We start from the raw sequence: 24,537 nt of genomic DNA on the forward strand, positions 1-24,537 counted from the left end.
CAGATCCTTATTCTGGGTCTAGATTAAGTGATTAAAAACTCTTGTCTCGGGATCAAGGGTTTTAATCCATTAGCGAACTAACCAACATTTAAGATGTCAGGTTTCAGGAAGCATTTCTATACACAGGCTTGAACAATACTCTTTAACATTCCATGTCTCCAGGGTATATGAAGAAAGGCAATTCTAGTGGGATCAGACCTTATTTAGCCTTAAGGGCATGCAGATGTAGAGCGCTGAGAGTTAAACCCACCTTCGTAGAGCGCAGTAGGGAAAGTGCTGCAGTCTGTCCACGCTGACAGCTGCAAGCTCACTGGTGTGGCCACATTAGCAGCTCTTGCAACGGCCACAGAGAACAGTGCATTGTGGTAGCTATCCCAGCATGCAAGTGGCTGCAATTTGCTTTTCAAATGAGGGAGGTGGGGTGGAGTGTGTTGTGTGTATGTGGGGGGAGAGAGAATGGGTTTTTGGCGGGCTGAGAGCATGTCAGCATGCTGTCTTGTAAGTTCAGACAGCAATAGACTCCCCCCTCCCCTCCCCCGGCTGCCCCTCCTCTCTCTCACAGCATTCCACACTAATGGTTGCTTTGTCTCGCAGCAGATAAGCAGCCGGCTGTCAGAAACTGAGCTTTCAAAGGGCATATCCTCATTCCTGCAGTGATTCCAAAACAATGACAAGAGTGGCCACTTGACTTAAGGGGATCATGGGACATTTCTGGAGGCTGATCAGAGCTCAGTAATGCCACACCTCGTTCACACTGATGCTCCAGTGTTTCAGCCAATGCGCACCAAGTGTTAATCTTCTTGCCGAGGTGGAGTACCAGGAGCGCTCTAGCCATGGAGTCAGAGTGCTTTACGTGCCTTGCCAGTGTGGATGGGTAGTGAGCTAGGGTGCTCGGGGATGCTTTAATGTGCTCTAATGCGCAAGTGTAGCCAAGCCCTTAGCTAGGTGGCTATGGGGTGTGAAAAATTCACACTCTTCAGAGATTCAGTTAAACTGCCGTGAGCCCTGGTGTTGACACTGCTAGGTCAATGGAAGGATTCATCCATTGACCTAGCTACCACCTCTATGAGGGTTGGATTAACTACAGTGGCAGTAAAACCCCATGTGTCACTGTAGTGAGTATCTATAGTATGGCGCTACAGCTGCAGTGCTGTAGCTGTGATGTTGTCGCGTCCGTAGTGTAGCCATTGAGAGTTCCTTGTTTGAATCCTGTAGTGTAGTTCTCGGTGTGTTTGATATCGTGACTTCATGTAACAGAAAAAAGCTTTTGAACTCCTTCCCACCAAATAATGAAGAAAGGAAGGATGTTTGTGACTCCCTTAGACCTGTTTGGGGCTCCCCTGCTGAAAGTGCCTGTGGGAGTGGATTGTACTGGCAACATGGTAATATGGTACTGAGTCTGAGTTGTTTTTGGAACACCTTCCTAAAAAAAATCCTTATGCAGAGAAACTGGGAACACTCCACTGTCTACTTTGAATACAGGGGACTTGCATCTTCCGCGGGGGTTAAGTTCTGAAGTCAGCGCGTAAGGCGAAAATCGGTATAGTCAAACACTCATTGAGTGGAATAGTGGGCGGAATCACCCGCACTACAGGTACAATATTTAAATTATTTTTCTTTTTTTTGTTTTGCAGAGCGTGTATAGTTAAAATCGCATACATTAAATGCGCCTATGATGCAACTCCACTGTACATAATGCTGCTGTATCTGCAACTCTGCTGTATGCAGGATGAAAACACTGCTTACCACCTAGAATCAACAGGTCACTGTGCTAATCTCGGCTGCAATGCTTTGATAGGCTTATGTAAGGGTGATTCCAGTGTTCATATAGAATTGTTTTTCACTTCAGTGTAGTGCAATAAACTTAATTTAAAAACAATACTTGGTTCAAATCTGAGTGTATTATGGGTGAGACAAATCATTGAGCCCCAAAACTAAAAAAATCACCCACTTCGTACATTTTTAAACATGTCAAACTGTTCCGTGAACAAGCAGCAATACTGGATAATTGTGGGAATATGCTGTTGTACAGTTGGTCATATCTGTCATATAGCATATTACAGAGTGGAGAACCTTGTGTGCAGGAGGGAAGGAATGATGACTAGTAGAGCCTTGTCTTGTAACTTAATGTATTAAATACCTTGCTGAGTGTATATTATATTTAAGGCTACGTTTTAGTCACGGGTATTTTTAGTAGAGGTCACGGGCAATAAACAAAAATTCGTGGCTCGTGACCTGTCCATGACTTTTACTAAAAATACTCATGAATAAAATGGGGTGGGGGGGCGGGCTGACCGCAGGCCTCACAGGTGCTGGGGGGGGGGGGGGGGGACCGGGCTGGGGGGGGGGGGGGTGGCAGCCTGAGACCCCTGCTGGTGCCAGGGGAGGTGTTGGTCGGGCTGGCAGGCTCCTTACCTGGTCCCGTGTCTCTCTCTCTCTCTCCCCCCCGCCCTCCCCCAAGCAGAGTTTGGGTGTGGGAGGGGGTTGGGGCACGGCACGGGACAAGGTGGGCTCTGGGCGGCACTTACCTGGGGGCAGAGGCGTGGCTAGGCAGCTCTGCGCGCTGCTTCTGCCTGCAGGCACCACCCCTGCAGCTCTCATTAGCCGTGGTTCCCTAGGCTCGTCTTTTGAAAGTGTTAAGTGTTTTGAGGATGACTGATAGGTCAGATACAAAGCGATTGCTTCGTGAAAAGTGTTCACAGATGATAGGGTATTATTTTTGGCCTTGTCTACACTGCCACTTTACAGCGCTGCAACTTTCTCGCTCAGGGGTGTGAAAAAAAACCACTCCTAAGCACTGCAAACTTCAGTGCTGCAGAGTGGCATTGTAGACAGTGCAGCAATGCTGGTAGCTACTCCCCTAATGGAGGTGGGTTTTTTTTTTTTTTTCAGCGCAGGTGCCGCAACTACACAGCCATGTTAAAGCGCTGCTACAGCAATGCTTTAACAGTGCTAGTGAAGACATACCCTTTGTCTTTTATCATTGTGTGAGTTTGTTCAAGAATGTAGTGATGGTCTGGTTTCAGCCACATAATTGTTATTGGGGCAGTTAGTGCACAGAATGAGGTATAAGGCACTGCAAGTTTCCACCGTGCAATTTCCACTTGCTTCTCCACTGCCAGTGCAACTCTCATTCTGTTTTTCCCTGTGGCTGGAGGACTGGGGTGAGCATGGCACACAGGTCCAGGAATGTGGCTTTGAACATCCGAGAGTTCTGCAGCCACTGCTCATCATCCCAAGCCTGCATTACAATGCGATCCCACCAATCAGTGTTCATTTTTAAGAAGCAGTGCTCCACCATCTGCAGCTGCTGTGTGAACGCCACCCACAACCTTGAATTGGTTCTTGCTATGTCCCACAGCAATCTGTCATCCAAGAAATTGTCATGTTCCTCACTGATTCAGTTCCTCTTACACCTCTGCAGATACTGGAGAATCATGTGTCCTGTGCTTGTGACGCTTATGACAATAATGCAGAGCTGTGCAGGCTCCATGCTTCTGTTGGAGATGGTGAACAATGAGGAGGGACATGCAGGTTCATGGGATTTTTACAAACTGTGCAAAAACTATGGGATATAGATGACACTATGGGATGGAGACAGTTGCACCCTTGCTCCCAGTCACTCCTGCCCAACTCATTTCTGTCGCAGCATGCGTTGCCAAAACTTCCTAAGAGATAGTATGCTGGGTAGTGGTTGGTTGCACGCTGGGATATGGACCAATAATGCACTGCGCTGCGCATTGACACAAGCGCTCCTGATGAGTATGTGCAGTGCTGACGTGAAGAGCCAAGTGTGCACACGCACAAACGATATACAGTAGAACTTCAGAGTTACGAACAACAGAGTTTCGAACTGATCGGTCAACCAGACACCTCATTTGGAACTAGAAGTATACAATCAGTCAGCAGAGGGGAAAAAAAATCAAATACAGTACATTACTGCGTTAAACTTGAACTTTACTATGCAGAAGAAAAATGCTGCTCCTCCCCCCCCTTTTTTTTCAAAGCTGTATTAAGTCAATGTTCAGTTGTGAACTTTTGAAACAGCCATAACATTTTTGAGTTATCAACATTTCAGCATTACGAACAACCTACATTCCCAAGGTTTACGTAATTCTGAGGTTTTATTGTACTACCTGCCGCAGCTTTATGCCAACATAACTTTTGTCGACCGAAGTTTGTAGTGTAGACATGGCCTAAAAATGTTTTCCCAGTTCCATTGCTGTGGTTTGTCTTATGATCTCATCCCATTATTTCTTCAGTTCCAAGTCTCTTCAAGCAAAAAGAGGAAATGCTAGGTTTTGGCTACCCTCTGTGTATATACTCGATCATAAGCCGGTTTGTTTATAAGCCAACCCTCCCAAGATGGATAAGTAAAAATGGAAAATGTTTATGACCCATTCATAAGCTGACCCTATAATTCAGGGGTCAGCAAACTTTGGCTCCCAGGCCATCAGGATAAGCCGCTGGTGGGCCGAGATGGTTTGTTTACCTCGAGCGTCCACAGGCACGGAGGTAAACCTAAGTAAACAAAATGTCCCGGCGCACCAGCTGCTTACCCTGACGGGCCAGGACAGCAACTGGTGGGGAAATGTTTTGGGATGGGAGAAGCTGACCTCACCCCTAGCTCGGGACCCCCACACTCTCCCTATCCCATCCCTTCCCACCTTATCTGGGGAGGGCCAGGGCAGGATGTCTCTTTCCTGGTTGGACCTACTCCGGCAGGCTGGGCAGCGCGGTCGCAGCTTGCTCCAGCGGGACAGACTGAGTGGCATGGCCACAGCATGTTCCAGCGGGCTGGGCTGGGTGGCACGGCCGCAGTGTGCTCCGGCGGGCCGGGCGGCATGCCCACAGCCTGCTCTGGGAGGTGGGGCCAAGCAGCACGGCCGCAGCTTGCCAGCCCCGGAGCTGCAGCTGCTTCTGAGGCTGGGGGGAGAGCAGCGTGGCCAGAAGCGGAGAGACTCTGGCCCTGCCTCTTCCCTTTTGGCTGTGCTTGCTCCCCCTGTTGGGGGGGAGGGGCTGTGTCCCTCCTCTCCCTCTCTATACCTGTTCATAAGCCAACCCCCTTCTCTGATGCTTCCCTTTTTTACTTAAAAAATTTGGCTTATGAACAAGTATATACGGTAGATAAAAAGGCAGGGTGAGGGGGAGCATGTGAAGTAGAGAACAACCCCCCCAGGCATTCTATGGTCTTTATAAAGAAGTGAAAGGGTACTTTTTGTCCTTTTGCCGTTGCTCACCTTCAATCTAGTGATCGAAGAATAAACCAGTTTAATAAATGGATACATTCCCATTCTCACTTGTTGTCCTCTGATGCCTTTATAGTTTTACTCTAGTATATTTAATTTATATGGTTCAGTATGGTGAAGTTGCTGAAGCTCTTGATGGTACCTGTGTATTGAAGTACAAAGTAGCTGCGAACCTCGGTTATAGTAACTTCTCATGGGTTATGATTTAATAGTGAATCTTGTAACAGGGAAAGTTGTGAATAGATTTGCTTACACTTACACCAGCCAGTTATCTGGGTTTGCAGGGGTGATAAAACACTGGCATGCTAAAATATTAGAGTTGATATGTTGTACCATGTAGTTCAGATGGAGGAGATAGGCATAAATTGACTCTCCAATAACACACCATTCATTTATTGTAGAAGAAAAATGAGTAAACATACCTAAATGCTTGTTGGAGCCAGAGTTAGCTAGTCATCTTCCATTAATTCCTTTTTGTTTACAGTAGCTTATTGGCAATTTCTTAGCTGTCAGACCTCTGAAATATACTCAGTTCTAAATTTTTGTACAGGTTTTGGGAATCTTATGGACATACACCCTCTCAAGTCCGGACCTAGACATTCTCTTTTGGTATAATCTTACAGGGGGAAGGATCATTGGGTAAGGCACCTGAATATTATAGTAATGCAAATGATATAAAAACTTATATTGCCTGTACGGACAGAATTCCTGCAGCAGAGTGAAACTGAAGCAATCCCAGTGATTGCTAAGTGTTCCATGTCAGGTTTTAACTTTAGAGACATTTTGATATCCCTCATACCCTGAAAATGTGAATGCTAGACGCCCAATAGAAACTTTTGCATAAATAGATAAATATGCAAAACCTTGAAATTTGTCAAGCGGTGGTATGTACATATTTAATTCTGTTAGATTGCTGCTTTATAAATTTGGCAAAGATACCATCCCTACCCCAGAGTTTGCAATATAAGCTAGACAGTACAATTAAGGCTCTTGGGGTAGGGAACCAAAAATTAGATAGCTTAGGCACGAGGAACATAAGACTACTAGGAATCTTTATAAACACATGTGGGAAGCCATGTACATATGTATTCTGAAGTCTGATTTCTCAGGAAATCTATGCAAGTAAACTGGCATTAGTGAGTTTAAGACTTGGTCCTTACCAAAATCTCTATCAGAAGTCCTATATCAAAATATTTCCATCTTGCATGTAAGGTATAATGTGGATCCAGTTATGTGGGATGTAGTTAAATGCATGCTGCAGCCTGTTTTCTCTGAAATAATGCTTGGTCACCATTCTACCTTTTGCGTTACCAGTTAAGTCCTATAACTAAGTAACATTTGAGAAGGCTGCATCTTACAGGCATGGTTTCATTAGATAAAGCTAAAGCATCTTCCTCCTCCCAGACGCTTTGGCAGAAGCTCCTGTGTGGTGAGCTTGGCACAAGTTACCACAAGTCATATTTGATCACTGTTTGAATGCTGCAAATAATTTGTGAGTCTATCATTGAATATTATAGGCTAATTAGTCAGCCTTTTAAGTGTTTTCTTATTTGGCATTGACATTCTAGGAATAGCTATCTTGTTGATTTGTCATTCAGTTCCCTATTTGTTTTGTTAACATAAGACAAAGAGTTATCAAATGACACCGAAAAGTGATGCTCTGTGGTGACACATTGTGCCTTTCTCTCCCTCATTCTAGGGCATATTCCCTTGTGGATTCCAGCCAAGTGTCTACGTTCCTGATTTCCATTCTCCTTATAGTCTATGGCAGCTTCAGGTAAGACTGTTCTCTAAAGCTTATATTTATATTTCAGATGTAAACTTCATCATGAAGAGCTTTTGCATTCAGCACATTAGTCATGTCAGTGCCTGCTTGTTAGGAGGGGGAAGACACATCTGTCAGTTAGAGCTAGACCTATTCTAGAAGATGTAACAAAGAACTGACTAATACTTAGCAGTTAGCGGTCTGACTTTATTTAGTATGTGTGTTTATTTCTATCTTAGACTGATACTTGTTGTAAATGGACTTTAAATTTTTACTTTCGGTTCTGAGAAGGATATAAAGGAGAGAGAGAAAATGGAAAGACCTGGTGTATTTGGAAGATCAGTTTCTGAAGTATGTAATTATGTGAAGGCAAATCAAGGTTAAAGTATGCCACAGTAGCATCAGCTATGTGAAGGCAAATCAAGTATACCACAGCAGCATTTTACACTATACATGGATTAAATTAGCCAGGGACACATTTTCCCCATCCACTTGAAACTATCTTGGAGGCTACAAAAGGATTAAATAAGGTATTTTTGATAAATAGTCCATATAGCAAAGTCACAGAGGACTGTATAACTGCTTGCCACTGTTTTCCACATCATGGACTTGGTGGTTGCTGTAACTGAAACCTGTAAAATATATTTGAATCTCTTTACAAATTAAATCAGTTGACCCATGCATAGCAGGAAAGTTGTGAAAGTAACTATCCATTGTGTTCGGGGCCTCCAGTTTAGTTTAGAGAAACCGTTTGAACTGCGGCAGTTCAGGGAGGAAGGGAATACAGAATGTACTGCATCAAGTATGAAATGTTTGACTACTTTGAATATAGCCAAGAGACAAGGTGTACCAGATGAACAAAATATGTAAAATCTAGTTAGTTGCACCCCTAATATTTCAAAAATTATGCAAAACATGTTTGCTTTATTTATCAAGCTTGGGGAAAACAATAGTACATAACTTCTTGTTACTAATAAGTCTATGGTAAACAGCCAGAAATTCACAATGAGCAACTCCCTTCTCTTCATGTGTCAGTATATTTATGCCTGCATCTGTAATTTCACTCCATGCATCTGAAGAAGTGGGGGTTATTTTACCCACGAAAGCTTATGCCCAAATAAATCTGCTAGACTTTAAGGTGCCTCTTTGTTGTTACAGTGAGCAATACATCGCATCATTTTTTTTAATGTCCAAAACCAGGTGAGAGTAAACTCAAGTCTCAAATGGTCCAGGTGGCAACCCTTAAGATAAAAGTTGCTGAATCCCATCGTACATTAAGCAAAGTTGTATAATGCAAACAGTGATTTTTTGGGGGGAAGAAATGGCTGTCCCTATCATTAAGGTTAGGCAGGTATTACTTGATATTCAGACTGGTAATATTGCACTTTGGATAGTATTAGAGCTGAAGAAGCCTTTCATCAAAGAAAATGTTACAGAAGGTATATAAGCAAAAAGGCCAAAGAAAGTATGGAGAACAAATAGCCAAGTATAATAAGATGATTAACGAATATTTAAATTTTCTAGGTGCAGGAGAGTTTTGGACCCATCTAGCTTATGGCCAAGGGGGTAATTAAAGTGAATACTGTATTTGTGGAGAAGTTATGGGTAAACTTTGTAATTTTACTATGGTTGGATGTTTGGATTTACATAGCAGTAAAAAGGGTGCATAGCCATATCATAGAATATCAGGGTTGGAAGGGACCTCAGGAGATCATCTAGTCCAACCCCCTGCTCAAAGCAGGACCAATCCCCAACTAAATCATCCCAGCCAGGGCTTTGTTAAGCCTGACCTTAAAAACCTCTAAGGAAGGAGATTCCACCACTTCCCTAGGTAACCCATTCCAGTGCTTCACCACCCTCCTAGTGAAAAAGATTTTCCTAATATCCAACCTAAACCTCCCCCACTGCAACTTGAGACCATTACTCCTTGTTCTGTCATCTGGTACTACTGAAAATAGTCTAGATCCATTCTCTTTGGAACCCCTTTTCAGGTAGTTGAAAGCAGCTATCAAATCCCCCCCTCATTCTTCTCTTCTGCAAATTAAACAATCCCAGTTCCCTCAGCCTCTCCTCATAAGTCATGTGCTCTAGCTTCCTCCCCCCCCTCCCCCCCAAGAATTTTTGTTGCCCTCTGCTGGACTCTTTCCAATTTTTCCACATCTTTCTTGTAGTGTGGGGCCCAAAACTGGACACAGTACTCCAGATCCCTCACCAATGCCAAATTAGAGGGGAATGATTGCATCCCTCGATCTGCTGGCAATGCTCCTGCTTATACAGCCCAAAATGCCATTAGCCTTCTTGGCAACAAGGGCACACTGTCGACTCGTATCCAGCTTCTCGTCCACTGTAACTCCTAGGTCCTTTTCTGCAGAACTGCTGCCTAGCCACTTGGTCCCTAGTTTGTAGCAGTGCATGGGATTCTTCCTATATTCCAGGAGACCTTAAAATTACTATTTTAAGATACAACAAAACATAAAGTACAGCAGCACAGTGCAGTATAAACCACCAGCAATGAGCCAGGAACTCTCAAACTTAAATCACCCTCCTCTTCCAATAGTTCTCCACCTTCAAAATTCCCCCTTTAACCACCTTATCCCTTTTTACATATTCCTCAGGAAAAAAATAAGCTTTGCAGTGTGTCCTGAAGATCTCCAGATTTCGACCATTAGAACCAAACTGGGGAGTTAATTCCAAAACTGAGGGGCCCTCAGAGTGCGCCCACACAATATCTCCCCCCATTCTTTTATACTAATAGGCCTTCAGCTTATCTCTGCTATGGTGGTGGTATGGAATGTGATGGAGAGAAGTTTCCATCCCCTTTGCTTTGCTGGTCAGGCTAATGTAATGATTTATACAGGAAATCATCGTGTGGTATTAACAGAAGCATATAAGATATAGTTAAGCTAATTAAGAAATTCAGGTGCAGTGGTAATTTGCAAGATGGAAGTTCTTAAGGCAATAAAACACTAAGAACTTCTGCTGAAATAGGTATTTCCTAAAACAGCACCTGTCCCTGAAGAAAGGAAGGTTACAAATATTGCACCTATCTTCAAAAAGAAAATAGTGATCCCTGAAACTATAGATCTGTGAATCGCATCTCAGTACCATGAAAACTTTAAGGACAGCATTATACAGCACTTGGTTAAACTGTGACCGAAACATTACTACTCTGATAAGCTTATACTTCTCTGAACTATTATTTTATAGAAAAATAGTGAAATAATGGAAAATGTGGAGCTGTTGGATGCACTTTAGCTAATAATTAATTGGAAAATGGATTGTTAAATTGGCTTTTGAAAAAGTTCTTTGTAAGAAGCTATTAAAATAACTGCAGTTCTGTTTTGTAAAATGACTGTAAAAATGGTATTGAGGAGTTTCCGTGTTGACATAGTGATTTAATGAGCTAGTTGCTCTGTAAAACAGCTTGTCTGTCTCCTTTGTGAAATCAATTTGTGATCTGATAGTCAAGCTGGGTGGTTCTCTTGTCACTGATATTAATCAGTCTTGCAAGTGAGACAATTCTCTCATACTTTGGATTGTCTGTTTCATTTAGGCCCTGGATAACGAATGTGCAGAAAGCTAGTGGATCAGAGATGTTGCATAGTTGTTACTGATGACATTATTTGGTTTTCAGAATCTTTAGTACTAGTAGCAATGTGCTGGCTCTACAATGCTATTTTAATCACTTTTGAGAGTAGAACATTCCTTAAAGTCCTGTTGTTGATCAACACATCTAAATAAGGAACAGTTATACAACATGGCTACTCAGCTAGGGCAGACGCTGATAGTGGTTTGTCCCAATCATCAGCATTGGAATCAGGGTCCTTAAGGAGAATTGTGGAAAACTATAGAAGAATCTAACTTAACTAGTAGCAATCAGATGAGTTGGTGGAATGATGTTGGATAATTGTGATAAACATAAGGTAAATGCAAATTGAGGAAATACCCCATTTCAGCCCAGAAAGCTCATTTTCCCATCACCAGGAATAACTAAAATTTTTGATGCTGGTGGAGACATCTAGCTTTCTATTTTGAGTACATGGAAGCACATTTCTGTTGGCTGTTTTGGGCAGTCTTTTCCTGCTTAGAGAGTACTTAAATTCCCTACCCCACTTTCTAATCTTGATTAGACTACAGCTTCTTAATTTAGGTGATGGTGACCTGACTTCTACTTAGCATGGGCTTGCCTACATTGGCATTTTACAGTGCTGCAACTTGCTTGATCAGGGGTGTGGAAAAAACACCCCCTGAGCACAGCAGATTTCAGCGCTGTAAAGCACCAGTGTAGACAGTGCACCAGCGCTGGGAACCGCACCCTTTGTGGAGGTGGGTTTTTTAAGAGCACTGGGAGAGCTGTCTCCCAGCACTCTGTCGCGACTACACAAGCCATGTTAAAGCACTACGGTGGCAGCACTTTAACCTTGCCAGTGTAGACTATCCCCATGTCTCCTTGCCTCTAATGCTGCACAAATGTGAAGTGTGCATTTTGGAAGGGCAGGGTGGAGAGTGAACTTGTGGAAAAACTCATGTGCCAGTCTCAGTCCTTTGGCCTTTGTGACAATGCAGAAAAGGCAGGCTTTCTGTGAGGGAATGATCGAGCAGCACGGAGTTGGAAGACCTGTGATGAACAAGGCTAAGAACATGATAATCTGTTTCAATATTTTGAGCAGCAGTGTATCTATTGAGGCCAATGTGGCTGACTCATTGTCTTCTGATAGTTGGGAGGAAGGATTAGGTTTCTTCAAGGTTGGACTAGCCCCTAATTTTATATTCCTGTGTTGTGTTCATAATACAGCATATTCCAATCCATATAATATCTTAGTCAATTAACCAAAACTAATGTGTCCTTAGTCCTCATGTACAACCATTGTAATTAATCATCCTAACAAGATACAAACTCAGAATAAAAAGAGCAGGTGCCAAATACTGCATAGAAGCCTGAATGTAGAGATTCCCATATCTAATTCGACACATCTAATTAGATATTTTATCAACTAGGTATACACACTGCCATACCAGATCAAATAACTGACCCATCTAGTTGAATATCCTTATGTTGGAAAATATTGCAAAAGTTTAGAAAGAAGGCCTAAAATTTTATAACCACATAACTCTGCAATATTATATAATTGGGAGAATGCCTTTCTGACCACAGTTGTTGGCCACCATGTGGCTTGAATCATGAGAATTGAAAACCATGTAATTTATTCTAACTAGGAAAATCTCTCATTCTATTCTTATTCGTGTACTATTTGCACAACTGTATTTGCTTCAATAATATATTATAGGACTGAGTTCTACCAGCTAATTAATTGCATTAAAGTATTAAAATAGTCAAATAAGTACTCCTTTTATATCTCAAACATGTTTATCCTTTTGTGATATCATGCCCTCGCTTAATCTAACAAGGTTTACCACAACCAGAAATGTCATATTTTTCTCATTTCTTTATCTTTGGAGGCAGCATGGGTAAAGAATATAAAAAGACCTGTTAGCTACCAATACAAACTTGCCCAAAATAAAGTAGTTTTGACTAGTTCTAAGGCACCTGTCTTCAAAAGACCTTTCCAAAACTATCCTTGGATTGTTTTGTTAGTGATTTTGAGACCACTTATATCTGACAGCAAAATGCCCAAGTTAAAACATAAGTTGCCTACCATATGTGGATAGTTACCTTCAGATTTTGTTCCTCTGGTTTCTCCTCTTCTCCCCCCCCCCCCCTTTTTTTTTTTTTTAAATGGCAACTTACTAGATCCTGTGTCACAGGAAGTGTTTAACTAGAGGTTAGGGTACAGTATTACAGTATTAATGTTTTCATTCATAAAGGCCTTTGAACCCTTGCTGTTTCTATCTGCAAAGCAGGGATTAAGTGTGAGAAATACAGTAATTTAAATTTAGCTGTGATAAAGAACACCCCATGGACACCCTAGAATGTGACAGTAGTGTCATAAGGAATGTGGGGAAATTGACAGTAATACTATATTCGGTCTCTTCACATGGAGAGGGTCATTAGAATCAGGGTTGAGTCTCAAATTTTTCTGCAAGTTCAGTTGATTCAGATAACAGTAGTCAGAATACAGAAATTCTAGACCTTGGTTGGTGTTTTTTCCTTACATTTATTAAAAAAAAAAAAAAACCCACAAAAACTTCCATCTTGAATAATTTGCTATAAGATACAGAATTGTCCTTTTAGAAATTTGTGGAAAATAATGTATTTACTTTAATCAGAATACTTCCTAGAAATCATTAGCACAAGGATAACCTTTTGGAGCCCACCCTGTCTGCCAAATAAAGTTCAGCAAGAGACTAGATCTGTCCTGGAAAATGGTGTAGAGGAGGGAATTTCCTTTGCTTTCTAGGAGTTGGGGGGGCTTTAAGTTGGGAAGAGGTGAGGTTCTACACTAGACTGAAAGAGAAGGGAATCTGAGCCTAGTAACCCATATTTTGTGGGAAGTAGACTTGAAATCTAAATTCCCAGTCCGGAATGAAGAAAATAGTTGTGCTGCTGGGTGACTTCAACAGAAGTGCAGTAATAGGATTAGTAGGGTTACCATATTTCAGCAAGCAAAAAAGAGGACGGGAGGAGCCCCACCTGAGCCCCGCCCCATCCTGCCCTAGCCCTGCCCCTTCCACTCCCTCCCACTTCCCGCCCCCCCTCAGAGCCCCCAACCCTCCCCCCCACTCCTTGTCCCCTGACTGCCCCCTCCTGGGACCCCTGCCCCTAACTGCCCCCCAGGACTCCACCCCCTACCTAAGCCTCTCTACCTCCTGTCCCCTAACTGCCCCCTCCTGAGACCCTACCCCCTACCTGTACCCTGACTGCCCAAAACCTTATCCACCCCCCCCAGAAAGCCCTCCCAAACTCCCGACCCCCCCGTCTCTTGACTGTCCCCTACAGAGCCTCCCTGCCCCTTCTCCGACCTCCTGACCCCCTTACCCTGATGCTCGTCCGGGCAGGCTGAGTAGCAGGGGAGGAGGAGTGGGGGAGGAGCTCCAGACTGCCAGAGGCGATCTGTGAATGCAGGGAGGGAGGGAGTGATCTCTGCTGCAGGGGAAGCGGGGGGGAGGAGGGAGCTCTCTCTGGCTGTTGGAGCCTCATGTCAGTGGCACCATCCCGCCGGCTGCCCTGTTAGCCACGCGTGCTCTGCATGGGGGGTGGGAAGTCCGGACATTTACAAATTCCCCCCGGATGCTATTTTTAGCTCAAAAAGCAGGACATGTCCGGGGGAAATCCGGACAAATGGTAACCCTAGGATTAGAAAGAATTGGGTGGATGAGTAATTGGGATAAAATCCATGTGCTTGTTGGATTAATCTGGTTGAGGAGGTTCCAAGGGAAGAAAGCAAATCCACTCAGAAGCTTGATTTACAGTTAATCAAAATTCACCAAAGAACAAGTGCTCGGAAAACATCTGCATGACAAGAATAGTGGCACCCCAATCCAGGCAAAAGCACACTGTGGTTCTGCTTGTTGTGGTGTGGACAGAAGTTAATTTGCTTTGTGAATATATGCTCAGTTAAGAATTTCAATTCAAGCCCGTCTAATCCCCCCACTCCTTCAGTTTATGTACAACATTGTAGATTCCTTAAGGGAAGAGTAGAATCGCTCAAGGAGTTGAATGCTGCTGTGGAACTAAATGTACAAGTTCAGTGTTTAATCACATTTGTATAATAGTCAGCTTGGGCCAATTTTATTTCACATGAAAATTTACAAGATATCTTGAACACTTCCACCTATCCTTATACAATTGCTTGTCATTATCCTTCTTCTCTCTTCAGTCTTCTATATCTGTTCAAATGTTGAGGTTCTAGTGCCTCCCAAATAACACAAGGAAACAGCCAAATCCTTGATCTCATCTCCCATATAAGTTAAATGGTCTAAACACAAAGTTGCACTAGGTTAATAAAAATTGGTTTTAAAATAGACTGGTGAAAACTCCTGGGTGGACATTTTTCATTTGATTTAAACCTGGCTTATATTCGTTTGAGAATGTCCACACAGGAGTTGGCACCAGTTTAACAGTTTTAAAACTAATGTTAAACAGGTGCAACGGTGTGTGTGACCCGAACCTCAGAGTTCAGGGTTTGACTTCATCCAGTTGAGGTTCAGTATCATGAGTTGTCTCCTCACACGTTTTCGTTAGGTACTACAGAATGCTTGATGTGGTCTTCGGCAGGATGGTACTGTCAAACACTAAATCCTCCCTGAATATATACTGCTTTGGGAGGTCCAGTGGACTTGTGTAGGCTATCAAAGAAAGAGGGACATTTTCCCCTATCAGTTTTCTAAGAGTTTTGTTAGTTCCAATATGGGCTCATTCTTCACTTAGATTAGCTATAGAGCTATTAACAAGTTATAATGAGGCTATCATTTGAGCTGAATGTGAATTTTTAAGTTAGTTCTCTATATGGAAATACTTTCAGAGTACTCAAATGCAATTTGAGACTGCTAGACTTCTATCTATGGCAGGGATAGGCAACCTATGGCACACGTGCCGAAGGTGGCATACGAGCTGATTTTCAGTGGCACTCATGCTGCCCGGGTCCTGGCCATCGGTCCGGGGGGCTCTGCATTTTAATTAATTTTAAATGAAGCTTCTTAAACATTTTAAAAACCTTATTTACTTTACTTACAACAATAGTTTAGTTATATTTTATAGACTTATAGAAAGAGATCTTCTAAAAACTTTAAAATGTATGACTGGCACACGAAACCTTAAATTAGAGTGACTAAATGAAGACTTGGCACACCACTTCTGAAAGGTTGCCGACCCCTGATCTATGGGGTATGATGATAGTGTATTTTCTCCATTTTATCAGCCTGTTTTGAGATCTTGAAGCAAAACGATGTTCAGCCCAACGTTACTGACAGCTATCCTCTTCAAGCTTATCCATCAGTGCTGATATTGAACAGGGACAAGACACAGCCTTGCTGAACTCCTGTGAAAGTAGGAAACCATGCTGTGTATTTGCTCTTGACCAAACACAGATTTCTATGCATGACAGTCTTTCTAGGAATGCCTCATCAGATCCATTTAAGTATGCTCAAAGGTCAGAAGGAAATCTATCAAAAATGCTGAGCATGCCTTATTAAATTCAGCCATCCTCTCAAAAACCTGTCCCAAGGTAAAGATCTGGTCAGTAGTGGCACAACAAGGTATTAAGCCACAATGAATATCTTGGCCTCTGTTTCCATGTTAATTTCTCACATTAGCAGTGTACATTGTGTCAAACACTTGTTTTGTGATTGACAACAGCATAATTTCTCTATAGTTGATACACCATTATCTCCCTTTTTGAACAGAGGCAGAATAACACCCTTCTTCCAATCATCAGGGATGATATTAGTGTGTCAGATGGACTGGAAGAGTGTATGGCCAATAATATTCTCTCCTTTCTTCAGCTACTCAAGGGTTGTGTTACAAGCTCATGGTGCCTTTCCTCACTTCTGTTTAGGAACTATAGTATGAACCACTTCTTGGTTAACAGAAAGTGGCTTTATCAGGACTTCCTGTCTCACTTCAAGCAGAAGAGGGACACTAGATGAACAGTTGAGAAGGATCTTGAAATAATCTTCCCATTGATGCAGCTGATCTTACATATTGGCTCATGCTGCCGTCCCAGTTCTTTACTGGACAAGCTGATGATTTTCGACATTTTATGGATGGGAGGAACTGTAACCCAAGCATCTGGACCTGCTTATTATTTTACCAGGGCTGTCGATTAACCGCAGTTAACTCATGTGATTAACTTAAAAAAATAAATCGCGATTAACCGCAGTTTTAATCGGACTGTTAAGCAATAGAATACCAATTGAATGTATTAAATATTTTTGGATGTTTTTCTACATTTTCAAATATATTGATTTCAATTATAACACAATACAAAGTGTATAATGCTCACATGATCATTTTTAGTGCCAATATTTGAAATAAAAATAATGTAAATAAAAAAATTGTATTTTTCAATTCACCTCATACACAATACAGTAGTGCAGTCTCTTTATCATGAAAGTGCAACTTACAAATGTAGAGATCCAGTTTAGCCAATAAGCAAAATATTCTCAAACACATTAGTAAATTTTCAAAATGATATAAAGGGATTTGTGTCTGATGCTAATGGGAGCTGTATGGCAAAATTATTTGCATATTGCTTTGAAACTTACCTCTACAGGTCTAATAAAGGTCTTTTAAACACTGCTGAGAGCAAGTGATGTGAGATTTAAATCTCTCCCCATATTTGCAATGAACGATTTAAACTTATCTCATGGATACAAGAGGCATTATGGGAAGAAATGTGGGAGGGATAGTTCGGTGGTTTGAGCATTGGCCTGCTAAACCCAGGGTTGTGAGTTCAATCCTTGAGGGGGCCACTTAAGGATCTGGGGCAAAAAATCAGTACTTGGTCCTGCTAGTGAAGGCAGGGGGCTGGACTCGATGACCTTGAAAGGTCCCTTTCAGTTCCAGGAGATAGGATAAGAAATCAATGTCTTGTGTCTCTTAGACTTTGGGCAACTAAAGCATTTGTGCAAACAAAATGGTTTAAGTGCAGTGTCTTTATAGTTGGCTTTGCAACTTGACATTTACAGAGAAGCAAGATATATATTTTGCAGTGAAGTTGCCTTAGAGAAAGGACATTCTCTCAAGGTTCATTAGAACACACATTAGTAGTACTGAGAGAATGAAGCAGAGGGTTCCAGAAAGACCTCTGTCTTTCTTTCCATTGAAATTAACAAACCCAAAGATCACTTGTCTCCCCCTACATCCAAAAAAAAAAGGGGGGGGCGGGTGGTTAAAAATATCGCTACACATGAGATGTTCTATCCCATGAACCAGGATTAAGGCTTACTGTTTCTCACTTAGAAAAAAAATATTTTCAGCACACACACACTTGCCCAGTTCTCTTCTTTTATCCCCACATCAGATCCTGCACTGAATCATTCCCTCTGTCAAGGCTACATGAGTACATTTACATTAGTAGTCAGTCAGTTTGCTACCACCCTTTCAATTAAACAGAGAAGGTTACTAGGCAGTATTTCCCACCCTGGGTCTGAGTACGCTGCCTCTGCTACATTCCTCTTCTCTACTTTGTAAAGCTGAGGACCCAAACTCTGAGCAATACTGTTGCAATGCATTGTGCTGCTATACATTTCTAAGGTAGCTGACGAGACTGTTTGAAGAAAAGCAGTATTGCTGTGCACTGTAGCTATACTGCAGCCACGTATTGCCATGTCATCTGCGCTGGAGACTGTATTAACTCTTACATAACACTACATATTCTAAAGAAACTGCATATTTTATTGTAAATTTTTAATACTGAAAAACTAAGCCCGTTCCCCCCCTCTTCTCTCCCCACCTTCAGAAATCCCTAACAATCAAAATCCCTGTTCAAAATTTGGATCGGCAAATATCTTGGTAAAATATCACACTTTGAACCCACTGGTTTTAGCACTGGTTTGTGTGCAGTTAGACATGTGCAATTTGGAATTAGCATTGTTGTGTACTATTTTAGTCTCAGTAGGCTACTCATTAGTACAGGGAGCTTTATATGGGTGCCCAAATCCCTTCAGTTAAGTAGTCTTTAGGCTGGGGCTTAGAGTTACAGTATATGACAAGATTGGGATTATTATCCATTATATCACAGGTAAACCTTTAAATAGTGTGTTCCTCAAATGTTTATATACCCACTATGATGCGGGGCTGACTGGATCCTTTAGAGTATGTCTACATGGCAAATAAATAAATAAAGTTAATCCTTGTGGCAGTGAGTCCAAGTCCAGGTCTACAGACTTGGGTTTATGGGGTTCTTGATATGGTGCTAAAAATAGCCATGTAAACCCTAAAGGGTTCCAAACTTTTTGCTGGCATGATGCAATTTTAATGATGTCTTTCCTTCATGGAGGAAGCCATTTTGAAGAACAAAATGGTATCTTCTGCACAATGTTACCTTGTATGTATGGCGTGCAAAGTCGTGCTTTATGGAGGATGCCATTTTGTAGAGCAAAATGGTGTCCTTCATATATTGTGACCTTACACACACCATACATGCAAGGCACACTGTGCAGGTTAAAATGGTGTCCTCCACAAAGTAGGGATCACTGCAACCCCATCTGCTTGTGGCATGACCCCATTAGGGGTTGCAACCCACAGTTTGGAAACTGCTGATATAGATGCTTCTGTGAAGCTCAAGCTCTGAAACCCGGAGGAAGAGGTGGGAGGGTTTCACAGCCAAGACACTATCATAATACAAATAATAAATAAAATGAGGACCTACTCCAGAGAAATCTTTAACTTTGGACTTCTTTGAGTAATAATGGGAGCTATCACTAGCAATGTAGAATGCTGATCACTGACTGGGAGGAGGGCAACACCATTAACCACTAAATATATTCAAACCCCAATACAAAGATTAAATAAATCCCTCCCAGCCAAGGGGAAAACTTCCAAAAGTAAAAGCACATTCTTTAATTTTTGCATGGCTTCTTTCCTGCCTGCTTGTTTCTGTTTTTGATGCAAATATATGCACAGATGCTCCCTGAGGACTGGATTCTTTTTTTTTTTTTAATTAACAAAGGTTTAATTAACTTTTTGTCAGAGGATGCTGGGATACTTTTGTTTCATAGAACGTTATACAATTTATACTTACGATGTGGAGGCTAAGTGGTCTGAACACTCTATCCTGTGTGCTTTCAGGCTTCTTGTGGGAAGGAAATGCCTTTATTGTCCGGTATCCTTCCTTGTGTGTAAATATGTTGGCTTCTTGCACCTGAGAGGAAAGAACTTTCTCCTAGTATGTGTGAAGATAAAACACTGGCCTCCATGTGTCCTATGGGAAGCGCAGCAATGCTGTGATACTTGCAGTCTTTGTCAACAAAACACGAAGGGGCTAAACACATGAAACTAAATGAAAAGAGAGCTACTTTTAAATTTCCTTTGAGGTCTCTTGTTACTGCTTATGTATTTTGGCTTTGCTGGGGAAGATAGCCTCACAATTCTCAGGTGTGTTGGGGAGGCTTTCAGTACTATTTCCTTTTTGCTTGTTGGCAGCAAGTCCTTTGGTGTTGTACTGCCTTTTAGTCTAAAAGTTGATATCCTGCAAGCAGTTAGTGGTTTTAGGTCATGCCTCTTCTTGAGTGTTGAAATTTATGTTGAGTTTTGATTGAATTAAGCTGCTGTTACTTCATTAATTGTGCCTTGTGCTGTAATTTTTAATTAATGTAGCATAAATGAATTCTGTCTGTATTGTGCCTGGTTCACAGTTCTTATTTTTCCCAAAGCCTTCCAATATGGGTTAGTATATTGTACTCTGAGCAGAACTAGGAAGACTTTTTTTGCATGTTTGCAGGAATCTCTTTAGCTGCATGTGAAACAAGTATTTTTTAAAAATTGAGCTAATACGAAGGCATTAGTGTCCTAAGAATAGTTTTTCTGCAAATTTTCTGAGGCAGTGTGACAATGCAAGTGATCCAGGGTTGAAATTGAACTTTGGTAGTTGTAAAGTGCCAGCAGATTAGTCACTACTTTGGCCTTAGTGTAAACCTACAGAATGTTTCCCAGGGAGGCTAAGCTGTGGCTTAAGAACCTGGCATTAATACTCTTATCCAAATTGTGCTGTTAAGATATACAGGGCAAGCAACTGTGTAGATTGCTTGCTGTTTCCAAGTTGGCAACGCTTGCTGACTTCTGCCTTTGGAATCCTCCCAAAAGTTAAATTTACCCAGCAAGCGAGTTTGTTTGCTGTTGCACTTTGCATTTAGTTTCTCAATATAATTTGTTCCCCAATGGAGAACTGATTTTTTTTTCCAGAGGATATTTATTGACCTCTTCACAGTTTTGATTTTGTTGATAATTCTGCAGCAGAGAATAAGGACAAATTATAGATGATTCTGCCTTTAACTGGTCAATAGCTGTGGTGATACCTTGTGATGCCTACCAGTAAGCAAATAGTGTCATGTCATATTAGCTGAAAGTGCCTTCCTAGTTAATGTCTGTTGCCTATTCAATTCACAGGTGTTCCATGTACTCTTAAAATTTTAATGTTTTAAAATATTTTCTCCAACTTTGTGTAGAAAATAGCTTTGTGCCCACATCTGCCTCCCTTGTGTACCCCTCCACCTCTATTTTCTTCCTCCATTTTTAACTCCCAGTCCTCTTCCTGGCTGCTAGCTCTCTCCTTAAATTACAAAATGGTGCTTATTGACCTCACTATTAAAAGGCTGCTAAGAGAGGGTCTCAACTAAGGTATAGCATTTTAAAGAAGAGAATTTTGATTTTTGAGAAAATTACCATTTGCGTTTGTTCAGCTGGTTCTCCAATGATTTAAAGTGATTCCTGGAAGCATTTAAATGGAAGGAGTGTTGTGAGCCTGTTCTTGCAATATAAATATGGGGGAGACAGCAGGGAAGCAAAAATGGGAGCATAGAGAGGCGCAATGAGGAAAAGGGAGGTAGAGTGTAGGGCAAGGAGGGTACTTCAAAAGAGGAATGGAGAGAACTTTTTTTAAAAAGCTGAAAACAAAATGAAGTTACAAAGAAAAGACCATTCTTTTCAGTTTTGTTTAAATTTTGAAAATAGATTATTTCTTCGAGCAACAATATTTTAAAAACTTTGTATAAACTACCCGTATATACTCATTCATAAGCTGAATTTTTTTGGTAAAAAAGTGAAGCATTAAAGAGCAGGGGTCAGCTTATCAACTGGTCTACACCAAAATTTGACAATTTTAAGCTCTGTTGAATTGAATATCTAATACATTACTGTTTTGTTCACCTGCAGCATTCGCAGGAACGGAGCCCCTCAGCTCCCAGTGGCTGCAGTTCACCATTCCCAGCCAATGGGAGCTGTGGGAAGTGGCAGCCAGCATGTCCCTTTGCCTGCACCACTTCTCGCAGCTCCCATTGGCTGGGAACGGCAAACCGCAGCCACTGGGAGTTGAGGAGCTACGTGTCTATGAACGCTCCAGGTAAACAAAACATCCCGGCCTGCTAGCAGCTTATCCCAATGGGCTGGGAGCCAAAGTTTGCCCACCCCTGAAATATGGGGTCGGCCTATGAAAGCATCATACAGCTTTTGCCATTTTTTACTTATCCATCTTGGAGGGTCGGCTTATAAACGAACGGGCTAATGAACAAGTATATACGGTAATTTCTCTTTAATATTTAGCATAACTATGTGGTAATCTTAGCAAAACACTTCAGTGCGTGCCCGCTTCGGTAATGTCACCTCTGTTCAGGTGACTGATACCCTGCCTTCAGCCTCATACTTTGCACCACAAGTGTAACAATATTGTACTGTGCCACAACTTGACATAATTTTATAGATACAACTTATTTGTAATTCTTGACCAACTATCTTGGATCCGAAGCAAGGTTTAAAAAGGAAAAATGCAATGTAACTGCAACACCATATCTGTCTCTGAAAATCTTAAGTAAAAAAAGTTCTATGCAAAAACAGAGGTTTATTACTACTTTAACTTACCCCTATAATACTGTGACATTGTGCCGTCTATATGGTTTTATAAAAACATGATAAGAAGTGAATATAATGTAACTGGGATAGTTTTAGAAAAATATGGTAAAAAGTGAATATAACGTAACTGGGATATGCTTCATGCAAAAGGTCTCTTGTAAGGTATCATTACAAAGCATATAATCTACTGAGTGTGATCATCTGATTTGTATAAATGTACCACTCTTGTATCTAAAACTAGAAATATAAAATATAACTCTGAGGGCCTATTGTAATTATGTAAAGTGTGGGCCATTAATGATGGTTTAGAATCTTGATGACTCCCATTGTCTGCAGATGGATGGGTTTACCTGTGAGTCTTCCTGTATATGTGTGTGCTGGCAAGTGAGTAATGAAGTCTTGCAGTGACATGTGATCATGTCACCTGAACTGGAATCCATCTTTAATCTGGTGCTTTTCCAGTGAGGGGGGTGGAAACTCAGAGGGACAAAGGGTTCCCGCCTTATGCAAAAGATATATAAAGGGGTGGAAGAGAACAAAGTGGAGAGAGGAGCCATCATGAAGAATCCCCTAGCTATCAACCTGAGTTGCAACAAGAGCTGTACCGAGGAAAGAATTGTGCCCAGGCCTGGAAGGTGTCCAGTCTGAGAAAAACTTACTGAAACATCTCTGAGGGTGAGATTATCTGTATTTAGTTTGATTAGACATAGATTTGCGCATTTTATTTTATTTTGCTTGGTGACTTACTTTGTTCTGTCTGTTACTACTTGGAACCACTTAAATCCTACTGTCTGTATTTAATAAAATCACTTTTTATTTAGTAATTTACTCAGTATGTATTAATACCTGAGGGAGCAAACAACTGTGCATATCTCTCTATCAGTGTTATAGAGGGTGAACAATTTGAGTTTACTCTGCATAAGCTTTATGCAGGGTAAAACGGATTTATTTGGATTTAGACCCCATTGGAAGTTGGGCATCTGAGTGCTAAAGACAAGCACATTTCTGTGAGCTGTTTTCAGGTAAACTTGCAGCTTTGAGGCAAGTGATTCAGACCCTGGGTCTGTGTTGGAGCCAGATGGGAGTGTCTGGCTCAGCAAGACAGGGTGCTGGAGTCCTGAGCTGGCAGGGAAAACAGGAGCAGAGGTAGTCTTTTGCACATCCGGTGGCAACTCCCAGGGGGGTTTCTGTGATCCAACCCGTCAGATATATATTGTATTTTTGTTAACTAGCTAGCTGTTAAATTCATAAGGCTTACAGGAATATAGAATTGAAGTTAAACTTTTCCATGCTTTGCTTGAGCCTAAAGGTGAGTTTAACAAAATCTGTTCAGTGCTCTTGAGTAATCAAAGCAGAAGAAATAAAATATTTTTAAAACTTGAAAAGCCTTTTTTTCTACGTGGTTAACTTCAGACTTCACATTTATCTAGATCTCACTGAGGAACAGCTGGTACATGTGCAAAGTTTGAAAATGCACAATTTCCTGCAATGCTAAGGAATTGTTTAAAAATTGCATAGTTGTATAGTACAATAGGTAGATATTGGTGTGTACTAAATGTTAGTGTTTAATACCTGCAGAGTTGTACAAAAAATTAACAGGGTGTGTTTGCCCTGATCTGTTTGGGAAATATTGAAATTAATCCTTTGTTTCTAATGGAGCTGAAGTAATAAAATTCGTTGTTTGTGCACCAGGATCACTGATGACAGCTCAACTTTGAGAATAGTTTAATGCTTATACTGTTGGAAAAATAAAGCTCTGTGTAAATGCTTTGTATTTGTTAGATAATGTTAATTTAATGCTTATACTGTTGGAAAAATAAAGCTCTGTGTAAATGCTTTTGTATTTGTTGGATAGTGTTGCTGCAGAACCAATCTAGAACTCACAATGCTTTTTGTGGTTCTCACAATAATGGCTTTTTGAATAAAATAAGTCAGCAACTAAATAGTGATTAACACAGTATATCAAAATAGGAGGAAGTCATTGCAGATTTAATTAGTGTTACTTCTATGTGGAACTAGATTGGATTTTCTTGTAGGGTTTATTGCTGACCCCAATA

At 41.4% G+C, this 24,537-nt stretch overlaps 1 protein-coding gene across 1 annotated transcript in view; it reads left to right on the plus strand.

Moving 5' to 3' along the window:
- The first annotated feature begins 6,904 nt into the window (after window positions 1–6,904).
- The window catches only part of SPPL3 (signal peptide peptidase like 3), a 57,980-nt gene continuing 40,347 nt past the window's right edge, over window positions 6,905–24,537 (plus strand). Inside the window, exon 1 of the mRNA XM_034791461.1 lies at window positions 6,905–7,026. Within this exon, the coding sequence (XP_034647352.1) occupies window positions 6,905–7,026 (122 nt within the window). The remainder of the gene's footprint in view (window positions 7,027–24,537) is intronic.

This window comes from Trachemys scripta, chromosome 15 (genome assembly GCF_013100865.1).
Source record: "Trachemys scripta elegans isolate TJP31775 chromosome 15, CAS_Tse_1.0, whole genome shotgun sequence".
Lineage (NCBI taxonomy): Eukaryota > Metazoa > Chordata > Testudines > Emydidae > Trachemys > Trachemys scripta.